At 39.3% G+C, this 14,467-nt stretch overlaps 1 protein-coding gene across 1 annotated transcript in view; it reads left to right on the top strand.

Moving 5' to 3' along the window:
* Positions 1-12,854, top strand: part of HNRNPM (heterogeneous nuclear ribonucleoprotein M) — a 28,386-nt gene extending 15,532 nt beyond the window's left edge. The window contains exons 6-16 of the mRNA XM_067312811.1: positions 1,229-1,426; positions 2,506-2,659; positions 3,789-3,838; positions 4,259-4,319; positions 6,350-6,451; positions 7,032-7,076; positions 7,498-7,572; positions 7,992-8,090; positions 10,088-10,869; positions 11,170-11,221; positions 12,419-12,854. Of these exons, the coding sequence (XP_067168912.1) occupies positions 1,229-1,426; positions 2,506-2,659; positions 3,789-3,838; positions 4,259-4,319; positions 6,350-6,451; positions 7,032-7,076; positions 7,498-7,572; positions 7,992-8,090; positions 10,088-10,869; positions 11,170-11,221; positions 12,419-12,582 (1,782 nt within the window). The 3' untranslated portion in view covers positions 12,583-12,854. The remainder of the gene's footprint in view (positions 1-1,228; positions 1,427-2,505; positions 2,660-3,788; positions 3,839-4,258; positions 4,320-6,349; positions 6,452-7,031; positions 7,077-7,497; positions 7,573-7,991; positions 8,091-10,087; positions 10,870-11,169; positions 11,222-12,418) is intronic.
* Positions 12,855-14,467: the final 1,613 nt, after the last annotated feature.

Here is a 14,467-nt window from a genome sequence, read left to right as displayed (position 1 = left end):
TGAAATTGGCATAGCAGCATTTTACCAGTTTTAGGGATTTTAGCAACATTAAACCTAGCCAAGAGCCACAGTGTGACTGTATAGGATGAGCTGAGTTATTGTGGATGACCATTAACATAGGTTCTGCTGACTGCTGTTTGCTGTCTCGCTACTGAAGAGCATGAGTGTTTAGGTTACATAATAAAAGTTATGAGGCAGCATAAAGGTCTCTATCTGACCAGCAGGCTTTAGTTTTATAACTGCTGCTTTTGGCTTTATATTGGAGCCAATCTGGTTTTAAGCAATACCTTATTTTAACAGTGAAATAGGAAATTTACACTGAGTTTTGACTTGTATTCACTCTAATGTGTTCTTTGCTGGTTTGATACCACTATGATTTTCTGAAATGACTTTGTTAAAGCTATCCTTTCTTCTGTTTTCAAAATGTGCATTTGCTTATTCTTAAATTCAGTTCAAAATTAAATTCACTTAAATAGGGGTTTTTTTTAAGGACCTTTGTATTATGAACTAATAAATTCTATTTGTGGTTTCACTTTCTTTAGCAGACTTGTGATGCTGCCACATTTTGCTCACTGAATACTTAAGTTAGAAATTTTCCATTGTTACATAGATTTACCTTGTATTGTGAAGGTACTTTTCACTTTCTATCTGAAGTGAAGTGACAATCTTATTTCCTGCCTTGAAGTCTTTGTGTTCGTTGTTCTCTAGCATGTACTAAAATCATGATTCAGCAGTAATAGGGGCACACCTTAGCATGTTTTTCAGTTTAAAAGCTGTGTTTGAAAAAAAAGGGGGGGGGGAACTTGCCCAAATGTGTCTTGCTTAAATTGTACGCACTGTAAGATAAATGAGTTGTTGCATTGTTTTGAAGATTCCAAAAGGCAATTGGCGTTTGTTTTCCAAAACCTTGCCATTGCCATTCTGGCTTTATAGGAACAAATGTAACTGTGAAGTTTATCTTCAGTATTGAATAATAAACACTTTCAGAATCAGGGTGAATTAACCAAAAGGAATAACTTGCTAACTTGAAGGTTGCTAGTACACTGATTAAAAATATTTTGGTGGGTGGCTATGATGTGTGAAATAGTTGGCTGGAAATCCATAGGGAGTAGATAGCCCGGAAGACGGGGAAACTCCCTCTTTTTGTCTGTTTTAGTCATGCCATTGAATCCCCATGTGTTTATGGGAACGTAGAGGAACTGAATATGCTTGTTTCTGGTTTTTGTAGGATCCTGATGGTGAGCATGCGAGGAGAGCAATGCAGAAGGTCATGGCAGCAGCTGGTGGAATGGGTATTGGTCCAGGCCCAGGTGGCCCTGGGATGATCAATATCCCACCTAGTATACTCAATAATCCCAACATACCTAATGAGATCATTCATGCCTTACAGGCAGGGAGACTAGGAAGCACTGTATTTGTTGCAAATGTAAGTACTACGTCGTCTGAGAACAGATGTGGGTCTTAACTGAATTAAATCTAATGGATTAGAGGAGAAGTCAAGGATCAGCTCTGTTGCAGTAAAACTGAGTAGTGATTCATTCTGTGACTAGTTCTGCTCTCTTCAGTTGAAATACTTACTGGGTGGAAACAAACTTCCACTACTTTATATGAATGAAAATAAGGTGTTTTCCCCATGGTGGTGATACCTTTGTCATAGAAATAGCGTAAAAACAAGACTAGAAGTGGACACTTTGTTCTTCCCCGAGTCTTTAGATCTAACTGATGTTAGACATTTGACATTATCAAATACTAAAACTAAACTTGATCAGTGGAGGAAGTTGCAGCTTGTCTGAAGGAAGAGGGGAAAAAAAATTGACTAGACCGTAGGGTCATTGACCAAGCTGAACAGGAGGCTGGAAAACATGAAATAGGAGGAGAGGCTGAGGGACCTGGGTTTGTTCAGCCTAAGAAGAAAGAAGCTAAAGGGAAGACTTTATTGCTGATCAAAAGACAGAGCTAGACTCTTCTCAGAGGTGTGCAGCAATAGGATGGGGGGCATCAGGCGCAGATTGGAACATGGAAAAATCCAATTAGATATTAGGGCTTTTATTTATTTATTTATCTTTTTACCATGAGGCTGATCAAATAATGGACAGGTTGCCCACAGAGGCTGTAGAATCTCCATCCTTGAAGGTATTCAAGAATTGACTGGACGTGACCCTGGGCAACCTGACCTAATTAGGCCTCTTTTGAGCTTGAGCAGGGATTTGGACTAGATGACCTCCAGGGTTCCCTTCCAACCTAAATTATTCTGTGATTCTATGTGCTACCGATGTTATAAAATGATGACATATCCTATGCGTTTTGGTGTTTGATAACTTGTATTTTTGATCCAGTGTTCTTGCTTTTATTCAAATTTTGTGGCATTCTCTGTTACTTAAACTTTATCCTACCTCTGTTCTCAAGACTGCTGATATCAGGAAAGTAAACTCAAGAATATTGAAAAAAAAATATTTTTTTTGATGGAAAACTTTATTCATACTTCTGGTATCACTTGTCTTCCAGTTGGATTACAAGGTTGGTTGGAAGAAACTGAAAGAAGTATTCAGCATGGCTGGTGTTGTGGTTCGGGCAGACATACTAGAAGATAAAGATGGCAAAAGTCGTGGAATTGGCACCGTCACTTTTGAGCAAGCTATAGAGGCTGTTCAGGCTATATGTATCCTTGAAGGGTAACGATGGTAAACAGTAGGCAAGTTTGCCAGTATGTCCTATGCTAACTTCCATGAATTAGCAGATAACTGTCAGTGAATAAAGCAGGATGAAAGTATAATTTTTCAGTATTACAACTGAGAGAATGGCCAAGCTGTGGGATGTGAAGCCATTACAGTGGCTTGAGAATGTAAGGAAAACTAAAAAAGAGAAAAAAGCCCCGCTTAAAATAATGTTTTTTGTTTGCTCAGATGACTGAGTAGATTCCCTTTTCTATATGGGGAAATAAATGTCCAGCCCAAATGCGGAATTTCTGTCTGTGTTGTAGCTAGTACTTAAATGCAGTTTCTAAGGAAAGATTTGTTTTAAATTTCTGTAATGGAGGTAAAGAGCGAGTGCAACAGATCCATCTGCAATGTAGAAAGGCTTGACCTTGTGCGTTGCCCTAAGTTCCGGTCTGGTATGTATAGCAGTCTTCTAAAAACACCCAAGTACAGATCACTTACTGTGTGCGTGCTCTCAACTGGGACTATGGTATGGAAGGGAGGAAAATAACCCCCTCTTCCCCCCGCAAAGTGTTTTTGGCTGTTTGAGTGTTGATTCCTTTTTCCTTATGTACCTAAGAAGTTAAGGCTGCTGGTTATATACTTTCAGTTCAGCTATTGGACATATGAGAGAAAGAGCTGACTAAATTTTGAAGTAAGCCACCTTAGTGAATCATGTGACATTTGTATATTCTTTGGTTTGGAAATGTTGGACTTGTGCGGGTTTTTTCATGTTCAAAATATCTAAAGGTATTGATGAAACATTTAAGCACCTAGACTGGTTTGGAGACACGCAAACTCATTTTATATAATGTTTTAATGACTTTAATCTTAGCCAGGAGAATATTTTTGCAACTAATGTTTTAAATTAAAAAAGACATTCTTTGAACATTCAGTAACTGGATTTGGAAACCTTTTGGTTTTGGAGAAGGCAGAGGGATTGTTGATAATCTGTGAATGACAGTGTAAGAAGCAAACTGAAGGGATGTGGTTCTGTGACTGGGTTTTTTGTGCTCTGCATCAGAAACACTTAGAGCTTTAAGACTTTGCGTGGTTCCAGCACTTGAAAGATGATCTTTAACGAAATAATAGCAATGTTTAATGGCCAGCTGCTGTTTGACAGACCAATGCATGTAAAAATGGTAAGTACATTCAAGTTCTCATTGCTTTTTGGACTGATAACATAATCCCGGTTTTGGATGGTGTATGGATAGTGATCTGGGTAAGCAGAGAAACTAAATAGTTCGGAGAAAGGAGCTGGTATATAGCCATGCGTTTTGCATCTCAATTTTAGCTTATGGGTTGAAATATGAAAGTAAATGTGAATTCTGCTTAAAGATTTGCCTAATTCCTAGTGATGTAAACCCATGCAGTCCACAACAACCCGCATAAGGCTATTTCTGATTGTTTTGCTAGAAAACAATCACGGGTACAGTAAAGATTGCTTTAGCTTTGCATTTCTGTTTAAAGTTTGTATGAGATCCTACCTTATGGCTAGAAGAGCAAGAAATGCTTTCTTGAATTTTTTTGTTTGTTTGTTTAATATATTGAATTATATCTAGGATGAACGAGCTTTTCCGAAAGGAGACTTCTTTCCTCCAGAGCGACCTCAACAACTTCCTCGTAAGTCTCTCCTGCGTGACTGAACATGTTAAGTTTTTAGTTTGCTGTGCAGCAACTTGAATGTTTGCAGCACGAGACATGATCTGAAAATATTTTGCTCTCAGCACTGCATTTAGAGAGGCTTCCTTTATATTTACATGTATTACTGAATATTACTCATGCAGATTATGTGTATTACTGAATTTGAGTCTGCTGACACCCTCCTTGCTGGCAAACAAAGCTGCATTGCTAGTAGTACTCCTTAGGTACAAGAAATTTGGGCTTAAGAGGTAGTGCTTTTGTAGCCCAGTATCCTTAGGAGGAAGAGATAAATAAATAGAACACACCTAAAAAGTAAAGCCTTTTTTTTTTTTCCTTCCCCCCCTCCCCCCCCCCAACTTGAGGCCACATACTTTTTTTAGAACCTGGCCCCCATAAAATTCTAGCTTAGTCTTTTGAAAACTAGGATCCAAATTGTCAGAATAACATCAAAGGAGAAAATAGTAATGCAGAGTTTCTCCTTGTCTCTTTTTTGGATCCTTCTTTCACCTCATAGCTAGGTTGTCTTAAAACAGTATCCCATTCATTTTCTTAAAGCTTCCAAGTTTCTCAGTTGTAATCCAAAGGCCATGATGACTTCTTGTACTGCTGTTAGTAGTAGATTTTAATGGAACCTTAATGAATTGGTTAATGGAGGAAAATGTGCATCCTTTTGTGCGCTGGTATTCTGGGTATCTGATATTTTCCTCAAATTTTAAGGAATGAATTGAGGGCCAGAGGATTTTTCAGGTCTTCAGGATAAGAAATTGAAAGTATTGAACAGAAGAGGGCTGATGGGGAAAGGAAGGACTAGAGGTGGGGAGAACACTAGCTATGTAGCTGAAACTTAATTTGTTTAAATACAGCAAAAATGTAAAATGTGGCTGACTGTTCTAAAATATAATGTAGCTCTGTTGTTAATTCAGCCAGTTGCTGTTTGCTTAGGCATGGGAACCAAATCTGTTGTGTTGCCAGTTTGCACAATTTTACTGCTTGTCAATCAATCCCCTAATTAGGTCAGAATTTTGACAATTCATTGTTCATCTGTCAAAGCCTTATTCAGCAGCAATATTATTCATAGTTTTTATTGCTGCCTTGACTTTCTATAATGACATACTTTGTTTCAAGAGAAAGTCACTGGGTTCCAATATAATTACCTGTGTATAAAACTCAACAAATGCCATTGGAAACCTATTTCCTGGCTTTATAGGAAAAAGTGGTATCTTGTGTTTTTCTAAAACAAGATTCAAAACTTCCCAAGTTCACTTTTTTTGAGATGTAAAGGAGGAAGTCCTGCTCATTGGCAAACAATTCTTTTAAGCTGTTTGTAAGTACAAGTAGAAAAGTTTTCTTTCTGATAAGTATGAGGAAAATAGGAGTGGTGTTTCTTTTGTTCTTTCTTTGGACTTGAGAACCCTTAATTCGTTTGGGTACAGGTAGATGCAAAATCATATCTGGGAATGATATACTTTCTTTGCTCAGGGAAGAGGCTGGCTGTGTGCTCTGGATTATATAGGTGGCTATCTAATGATAGATGGATCTTTGATTATTTAAATTCTTACCTACAAGGGAAGATGTTTGGTTAAGGTGGAAATAAGCTTTTTATCAATCAAGGATAATATTCTGCAAAGGTTAGAAGTCTTTTACGCTAAATTGCCCACTCGGTTCTCCTTAGCTTGAGGAGTTGCATCACAAAATAAAATGAGGAAAGCAGTGTTCTAGCCGGTTATTTTTTCAGGAGTCAGCTCAAAAACACACACACACAAAAGCAAGTTTCTCAATAGCAAGATGGAAAGTGGAAGATGAAAAGGAATATTTGAGATAGTTTTTCGTCTACTTCAAGACACATCTACTCTGGTTTTACTATATGCTTTCATGCTTCAAGTACAGACCCAAAGGTGGGAACACAGCAAGCTTTTTGGAGAATGGAAGTCAATTACTTAAGAATAAAACTTGCTGTTTTGTCAAACTATGGAAACAAGGCTTTTTTGATATCTGAATATTTTCTTCAGATGGTCTTGGTGGTATTGGCATGGGATTAGGACCTGGAGGTCAACCTATTGATGCAAATCATTTAAACAAAGGCATGGGAATGGGCAACATGGGACCTGGAGGTAAGAAGATTACTCCTATGCTTTGTTTCATGAGAGCTTTAAGCTATATAGAAGGTAGATAGCTTTGTTTTGCCAACACAAAAAGTTGAAGTATATTAGGAGTGTTAAAGGCGACTGGGTTTTTGTTGAGCTAAATATTGAGCTTGGCAAAGGAAACTTGAACTAAACAGATTGCTCCATTTTTCACCATGGTCAAGGCACAGCTCTCACTTTCTGACTCTTGAGCTTGAGCAGCAAACACTGCAAATATACATTAAACTTTTAAAACCATCTGTCATCCTTAATATTTGTCAGTGGGCTTGCAAATCTGTGTTTAGGATATGTTTAAATAGCGAAAGTTTTAAAGAGCCACCAAAAAAGTAGCACACATTCAGCTTTCAGTTTGTGAATGCCTGTGGGTTTTTCCCTTTGCTGCTTTTACCCCCTAAGAAGGAACTTTGTGCTCTGTTCAGAGCTGTCCCGTGTAAGCTCTTCAGTCCGAACAGCGGACACGCTATATGATCTCTTTCTACAGCCAGTCTAATGGCTGAATTTTTGTAGAATTATGTCTGCTATATAAAGCTCTCTCTTTTATTTTGAGGAATGGGAATGGAAGGCATGGGCTTTGGAATGAATAAGATGGGAGGTAAGCTGTGTTTTTTAAAATGTATATAGTTTGGACTGCCTGCGAGTTATGTAAACTTAGCCATATATGCCTAGCAGACACTTGTGTTCTTTAAAATTTTCACCAATTTAGTAATGACTTGTTCCTTTTTAAGTATTATTAAAACTGCTGTGACAGATGTATGGAGAAGTGTTAAATCTTCAGAGAAGACATGACCAGTGCTTTAGTCATTTGACTTGTTAAAATTGCCATTGGTTTAGGAGATAAGGTGTGACCAAATTCTGACCAAACTTTGTTTTGTGAATGTGTGTTAAAGTTATCTTGGTGCCTGTGGAAATGTTCTGTGGAAACAGCTCACCTTGTGAAGTGTAGATGCTAAGTTGAAAAACATTACTAAAGTCTCACTGAAAAGTGAGACTAAAGTCTCACTGTTTTATTTCAGGAATGGAAGGTCCTTTTGGTGGCATGGAAAACATTGGTCGCTTTCCAGCTGGAATGAACATGGGCAGAATGAGTGGTAGGTATTAGATTTTTATATCAAATTCCACATGGTCTCTGAAAGCTTAGCACTGGGGAAACTTTCTCTAGATTGGCCCTTTTATTGGAAGAACTCTGGGCTTACAGATGACACAGTATTCGCAAGTCCCTCATGGCCTCTAAGTCACAGAAAGTAATATATTGGGCCTCTCTTGAAGGCCTATTTTAGAATGAGATAAACTGCGCTATATCTGTATTCAACAGAAAAAACCTTCTTCAGAGCAAAGTGACTGCCTCAGATGTGCTTGTATATAATGAGATGAGTCCCATTTCTTGTCTCGAGAGGACATGATAAAACTTTGCCTTACGGTTAATCTTGAAAAATTATGCCTAGTGTAAAATGTTCTCTCAGTGGTCATTTAGACACCCTTAAGAACATATTAAACTTAATCTTTACAGAGATGGATCGTGCAATGGGTGGAGGATTTGAGAGAGAATTTGGAAGAAATGAAATGGGAATGTCTCGTAGTTTTGGAGACACCTTGGAGAGAGGAATAGGTAAGTACGCTATGATAAGTACTTCTAGTACTTGTCACAGCTGAACTATACATAAAAATCATGCATGCTTTGTTATAATCAAACAGACCAAACTTTTTATATAGCTTCTGTAATACTTTTTGATCAAACTCCTAAGAGCTGTACAGAAGATGGCTATATAAACCAGTAGTGATTTGATGTGCTGTGTAGTGGGAGCCTGATAGGAAAAGAGAACCTTCCTGACAGTGTAATATACTGCCTTGTGTCCGGAAATTTCATTCTAAGCTTTCATATTTGTGCATGGCAAAGAGGAAAATTCTGACTGATGCATTCCCAAGCCTGTAACAGTCTGCAGCCTAGACAGCAGGGAGGATAAATGTGGTATGACCTTAATTTCTTTCCCTTCCTCCCAGACATTGCAGGAACCTGGTGTAGCCTCATGCATCAGATGACTGACAAGAACACATTACTGTGCAACTTCAGGAGTTCATGTAGTACTAAAGTTTGTGCTCTTAATGTGGGTCTTTCCTTCTGAAACTCAGTGGGAAAAGGAAGACTATCAGTGTAGCAAATAATATAGTATAAAATAGTACTTGAACTGAGCAAGTATAGCAGTGCTGTTCTGTGGCTGTAGTAGCTTGGAGATGGCAAAAGGTATTATGCTTCATGGAAAGGTTCAGAACTTGAACATTTTAAGGTCTTCTGTGAGCATCTGTTCCACATGTGTACAGTTTGATTCTGCCAGTTGCTAGTATGTTAACTTGTTCTTATTCCTTAGATTGCTCTGGTACTGCTGTGCTCTGTTAATCTAATTTAAATTCATTCTTAAAGAAAGTGAAATGTGCTGCACTGTTGCTGGTACAACTCTGTCTTTGTAAAACTGGATCTCAGATGCAAGGGAAGGTGATCTTGCTCTGGTCATTCAAAAGGACAAATTACTTTAAAAGTGAGGTTGCAAACCAATACAGTCTGACTTTAAAAACTCCAAGAACTTAAAGCAGCAATGCATTGATGGTAATTCGTTGCATTGTCATTTCTTGATATAGCGTGGTGCAGTCAAAAATGGCTTTCTGGAAGATAATCTTTAAATAGATAAGCCATATTATTGCACTCATTAAAACACTTCTGAAAGACGAAAGATCACTAGAAAAATAAAAGACAAATATTTTTAGACTATGCTTCATTGGCAACTGCCCATTTTTGAAATGCTACTGTTAAGATGCAGAGTTGGAAGAACTCAGTCAGGATTTTGTGACATAAATCTTAAAAATGCAAGTAGGAAGAGTGTTTCATGGCACAGGCAAACTTCTTATGCTTTCTTCCCACATTAAAAGGCCAAGCATGCTTTGTGAATTTGTAATGGTCATACTGCTGTGGTTCTTGTGTGGATTTTTTTCTCCATTCTTTGAGCTCTGGAGAGAGATGACTCTTAAGTTTGGGGAGGCTTTTCTTGTAACAGTCTTCCTGGCTTGGCAGAAGGGGTTTTTGAGTTACATAGCAAGGATGATGTGATTTCATTCCTCTTCCCAGCAATCAATGCTTGAAGTGTAATTTTATCTATTAAATGATTATCCTTGCTGTGTTATTCCCAGTGTACTTCAGTGGCCAAATAGTACCTGAAGTTTAATTTAAAATATCACTTTTGCCTCCTGATTTTGTCTGAGGTCTGCATATGCCTTCAGAATCTTTTCATTTGTCTTTTGAAGTCTTTGTCCATACAGAAGTTAAACATCTTGGAAAAGGTGTAAACTTTTCTCCTTCCGAACTATAGCGTGTGGTCTAGTGAGATTACCGCTCCCCTAAGTCATGCGTTATTGCCATGATAGTCTGCGTGAACACTCCTGCCACTTTCATGCTCTGAAATACAGCTTTGCTTCACATTCTGCAGCAACAGAACACACAGCACACAGTCACTTTTTAATTAATAGTAGAGCTTAAAGCATTTTTGGGAATGCAAATATGTATCAGGTTGGTTTTGTCCATGTATGATTACTGATAATCCATGTGTTGTATTCCAGGTGGTGGAAATGCCAGCATTCCTGGGATTGAGAGGATGGCACCTGGCATTGATCGTATGGGCTCGGGAATAGAAAGAATACCTTCTGGGATGGGGCACGGGATGGAGAGAGTAGGGTCAGAAATAGACAGGATGGGTCTTGTTTTGGATCGCATGAGTTCCAATGTGGATCGAATGGGTTCAGGAATTGATCGAATGGCCCCTCTGGGCATAGATCACATTGCTCCTAACATCGAGAGGATGGGCCCAGCTATCGAGAGAATGGGTTCTGGCATAGAAAGAATGGGTTCTGGAATAGGCTTTGGTATCGAGAGAATGGGTGCTGCCATTGATCGTGTCGGTACCACTATGGACAGAATGGGATCAGGTGTAGAACGTATGGGTTCTGGCATGGATAGAATGGGTATAGGTATGGAGCGTATGGTCCCTGCTGGAATGGGAACTGGAATGGGTCAGGTCATAGAGAGAATGCCGGCTGGTTTGGATCGCATAGGTGCCACTCCTATGGAAAGAATAGGAATAGATCGTATGGGTGCTGCTGGCATGGAGAGAATGGGCTTGGAGCGCATTGGAGCCACTAATATGGAAAGAATGGGTCCTGCTATGGGGCAGGGCATGGGAGCAGGCATAGATCGAATGGGACTTGCAATGGGAAGCAATTTTGAAAGAACAATGGATATGGAACGTGGAAACTTTGCAGGCAATTTTGCAGGCTCCCTTGGAGGAACTGGAGGACCTGCAGCTGGGGTGGCCAGAAAAGCCTGTCAGATATTTGTGAGAAATGTGAGTAGCCTTCTTCCTACCTCTCCTTCACCAATCATGAAATTAATGGTACTGAGATGTTGGCCACCTCTGTGCTTTGTTGCCTTCAGTTAGAATAGTATTGGATGCTGCCCAAAGCAGGATTAGTTAGTCTCTTGGGAGTTGAAGCCATTCCTCAACAGGAGAAAAGCTCTCTTCATTTGTAAATGATGCTGCTCAACTATGGCTGCCCCTGGATGGAAAACATGTTTTGGAGAGTTGCGGTACTGATAAGTCATTCAGTAGATCCTCAGTAATGGTCTGTTCTTCTCTTTTTCACAGCTGCCTTTTGATTTTACATGGAAAATGCTGAAAGATAAATTTAATGAATGTGGTAAGTTATTTTGTCTTGGCAGTCTTTACCAATTACTCTAAGAACTGGTATGACTTAAAGTAACTTTTGGCACTGTATGTCCCTGACACTAGTATCTTACCTAAGATTTTGCTCAAACTTGGGGAAGTGCTAGCTGTTAACTTTCACTAGGGTTTGCAGTGTTTTTATTTCCACTATGCCAGCTAGAGTTCTGCAATGGTGAAAAGGAATGTTGTGACCAGCTGGTCAACACATGCTCTTTCTCAGCTCAGTGCCTCTTTGTTCCCTTCTCCATCTCAGGGTTAGGAGGGGCTGGTTTTATCCTGTAGACAGCCTCTTTGCAGTTGCAGAAAGAGATGAGGAATAGCGATGCTGAAGTAAGTCCAGGACAATTGATCAGGCTCTTTTCTAAGAGCAAAACTCTGAGAACTGCTGAAATGTACCACGGAGTCAGATAGCAGAAAGGATTTCTGAATACAGCTTGATATAGATAGGTCTAGTGTGTTCAGCTCACAAGATGTTTGATGTTAGCTTTAGTGAAGCTAGCCCCATAAAGACTTCTGGCTCACTACAGCAGTGACAAAATTCCAGTGTTGCGCTGTGGAATAAACTTATTTTCTAGAGGACTGAGAAGCATCATCTAACAATCTTTTATACCATTTCCTTAAAAAGTATGGTGGTTCTCAGACTTCCTGGGCATGCCTTTCCTTTCTGGCCTCCTGCTTGCTATGGTACTGAGAGAGAAGGAAAACTTAAATACTTGTTTTCCCTGGACTGCAGAGTTAGTTGGATAAACTTCTGACTTTTGGGAGATTTTTCTTATGGCAATAGTCACTACCCAGGCCTTCCTCCCTGATATCTTGTGCTGCTTGCCTGATGGCAAAACCAAGTTCCAGCCTCGTTAGCTATGGTGTGAACTAGGTGTTGGCAAGCTGGGCAGGGTTGTTAGTTTGCACTTTGCTCCATTCATCTACTTTTGATGCAGGTACTTGAGTTCAAGAGAACCAGTTTGAATTAATTCATCTTTTAAACTGAGCACATTCCTTTAAAAGAATGACTTGGTAAAGTTGTCTTGCAGCTTAACGTTTCAAAGTAATGGCAGTTTTTAAATTTACACTTCCCCTGCCTGTAAGGTAGAGAAATGTGATTTGATACAGAGTTCTGTGATATGTTCTAGATTAAACAAGAAAAAAATCATATTTTTATTTATTTTTTTAGGTCATGTGCTGTATGCTGATATCAAGATGGAGAATGGGAAGTCTAAAGGATGTGGTGTGGTTAGATTTGAGTCCCCAGAAGTAGCTGAGCGAGCCTGCCGTATGATGAATGGGATACAGCTTCGTGGGAGGGAGATTGATGTGCGAATTGATAGAAATGCTTAAGTAGCTGCCTTTTTAAGACTTATACCAGATTTTTGTTGAATTTGTATTTTTCTTGTTAACCATTTTAATTTGACTGGATGTAAAGGTGTTAAAACGATTCAGTTGCTTTCTGGAGTAATTTTAATTACTTTTTTAACAAATGGATTTCCATTTTACTGTTTTTTGCATTGAAACTGCAATGTGCACAATCTTTTTTTGTAGTTGTGGCATCTTGTTGACATTACAGATGTAAACAGTATGACTTTGATAATAAATGCAAGTTAAAGCTTTCAGTCATTGCATCTGTTACTGGCAGCACATCCTATGCTTGCAAAAATATCTGTAATCTGAGCTCAGTAAACTAGAACTTGTATTCCCTGTGAAGTGTCAAGAAGGAATGTTCATCTCAGTTGTCAGTTTATGACAGTATGAATCAGTCTTTACGATGATGCACTTGCATATTAGCATTAGTATTTGAATGTCTTCAGGGTACGAGGGACTTCTCTTCCTGCATTAAGATGTAGTAGATGACCATTCCTCTAGCAGAAGACCTGGGGCTAGCAATTTTAATTTTTCTCCAGTGGCAAGGCTGGTTTAAAAAAAAATTTCTGCACCATCAGTTGCGTCAGAGCCATTCTGAAGGCCTGAACTGTAAACTGAACACAGATTAAAAACACACATGTTCTTTCTAATGTGGACCACTTCAGCAGAGGCAATGCACACTGTTGTATCAGTCCCAGTGAGGGGCAAAGTACAGATATAAGTGGGAAACAGCTGCTGCAGGTGAAGAGGAAGAAGGTGGGATTTTATACCTGCAACAAGTATAGTTTTAATGTTCAGCTACACAAATTGAAATTGATTGGGAGGAATTCTTTTGGTGGGAGAGCTGAAATTTTATGCTAAAGACAGGATTTCTTGCCCTTTCCTTGGTTTGAGGTCTGCAAAAGCTCCAAGATTAACTTCTAGTTACAGTAACAAGAAACGAGTAAATGTTCTCTTCAGGGGCTTGATTCTATCTGCAGTACTCTGCCTGAGAGACACAAGGACTGCCACTAAAAATTCACGAACAGGCTTTGGTGTGTAAAGATGTCATCCAGGCTGTATCCCAGTCAGAAAGGATAGACAGCCATTCGCAGTGTTAATCTAGTGCAATAGGCTAAAGTTTAACAAACTTGTCTTCTGGTGAAGGGTCACCTGGCTTCCTAAGATGAGTGCTGTATGATACTTAATGACTGAATTGTGCTGCAAAGGCCAGACTGGTGTGGGTAGTCTTAAATGTGGAAAATACATTGAATTAGATACTGGAATATCTTCTTACAGCTACACTGTAGGGGGAGAAAGAAAGAAAGAAAGAAAAAGCCTGGTAACTGGCTGCTCTTGGTCTCTTAACCCTTTCTCCCCCTTGCCCCGCAATAAGTTTCACAACGACTTACTGTTCCCAAATGCCTTCTGTACACTTCAGACTACTGCGTTACAGCTTCACCTTGCCTCTCGCTCAAGGAAAGGTAGCATAAGAGTTTCCTGCCCTTTCCAACAGCACATTCTCTCTCCTGCCTATTTCGCCTGGGTTGTCCTGATAGAAGTACCTGTGGGGTGAAACTGCTGCATTAAGAAACTCAGCTGTAGTTCACCAAGGTTTTATATTACAGATAATTAATAAGCAGTTTCCTTTCACACACCTTTCAGCAGTACAGCTAAATGAATCAGGGAAGTGTAGGAACCACAAACCAGCTTTGCTACTGCAGAAAACGTAAATGATGAACTGTATGTTTGGTCGAGTAGGTAATGATCACTACGGGCTCAGCTGCTACAAGAAGAGCAGGAGGAATATTTGCTGGAAAGGCTTTTGAGGAGAAACTCAGGATGCTGCTGACATTCCAGAGCGGTATGCTGGAGAGAACGTGTG

This window comes from Apteryx mantelli, chromosome 30, assembly GCF_036417845.1.
Source record: "Apteryx mantelli isolate bAptMan1 chromosome 30, bAptMan1.hap1, whole genome shotgun sequence".
Classification (NCBI taxonomy): Eukaryota; Metazoa; Chordata; class Aves; order Apterygiformes; family Apterygidae; genus Apteryx; species Apteryx mantelli.
Note: the sequence above shows the minus strand (reverse complement) of the source record. Positions and strands in the feature narration are given on the sequence as shown.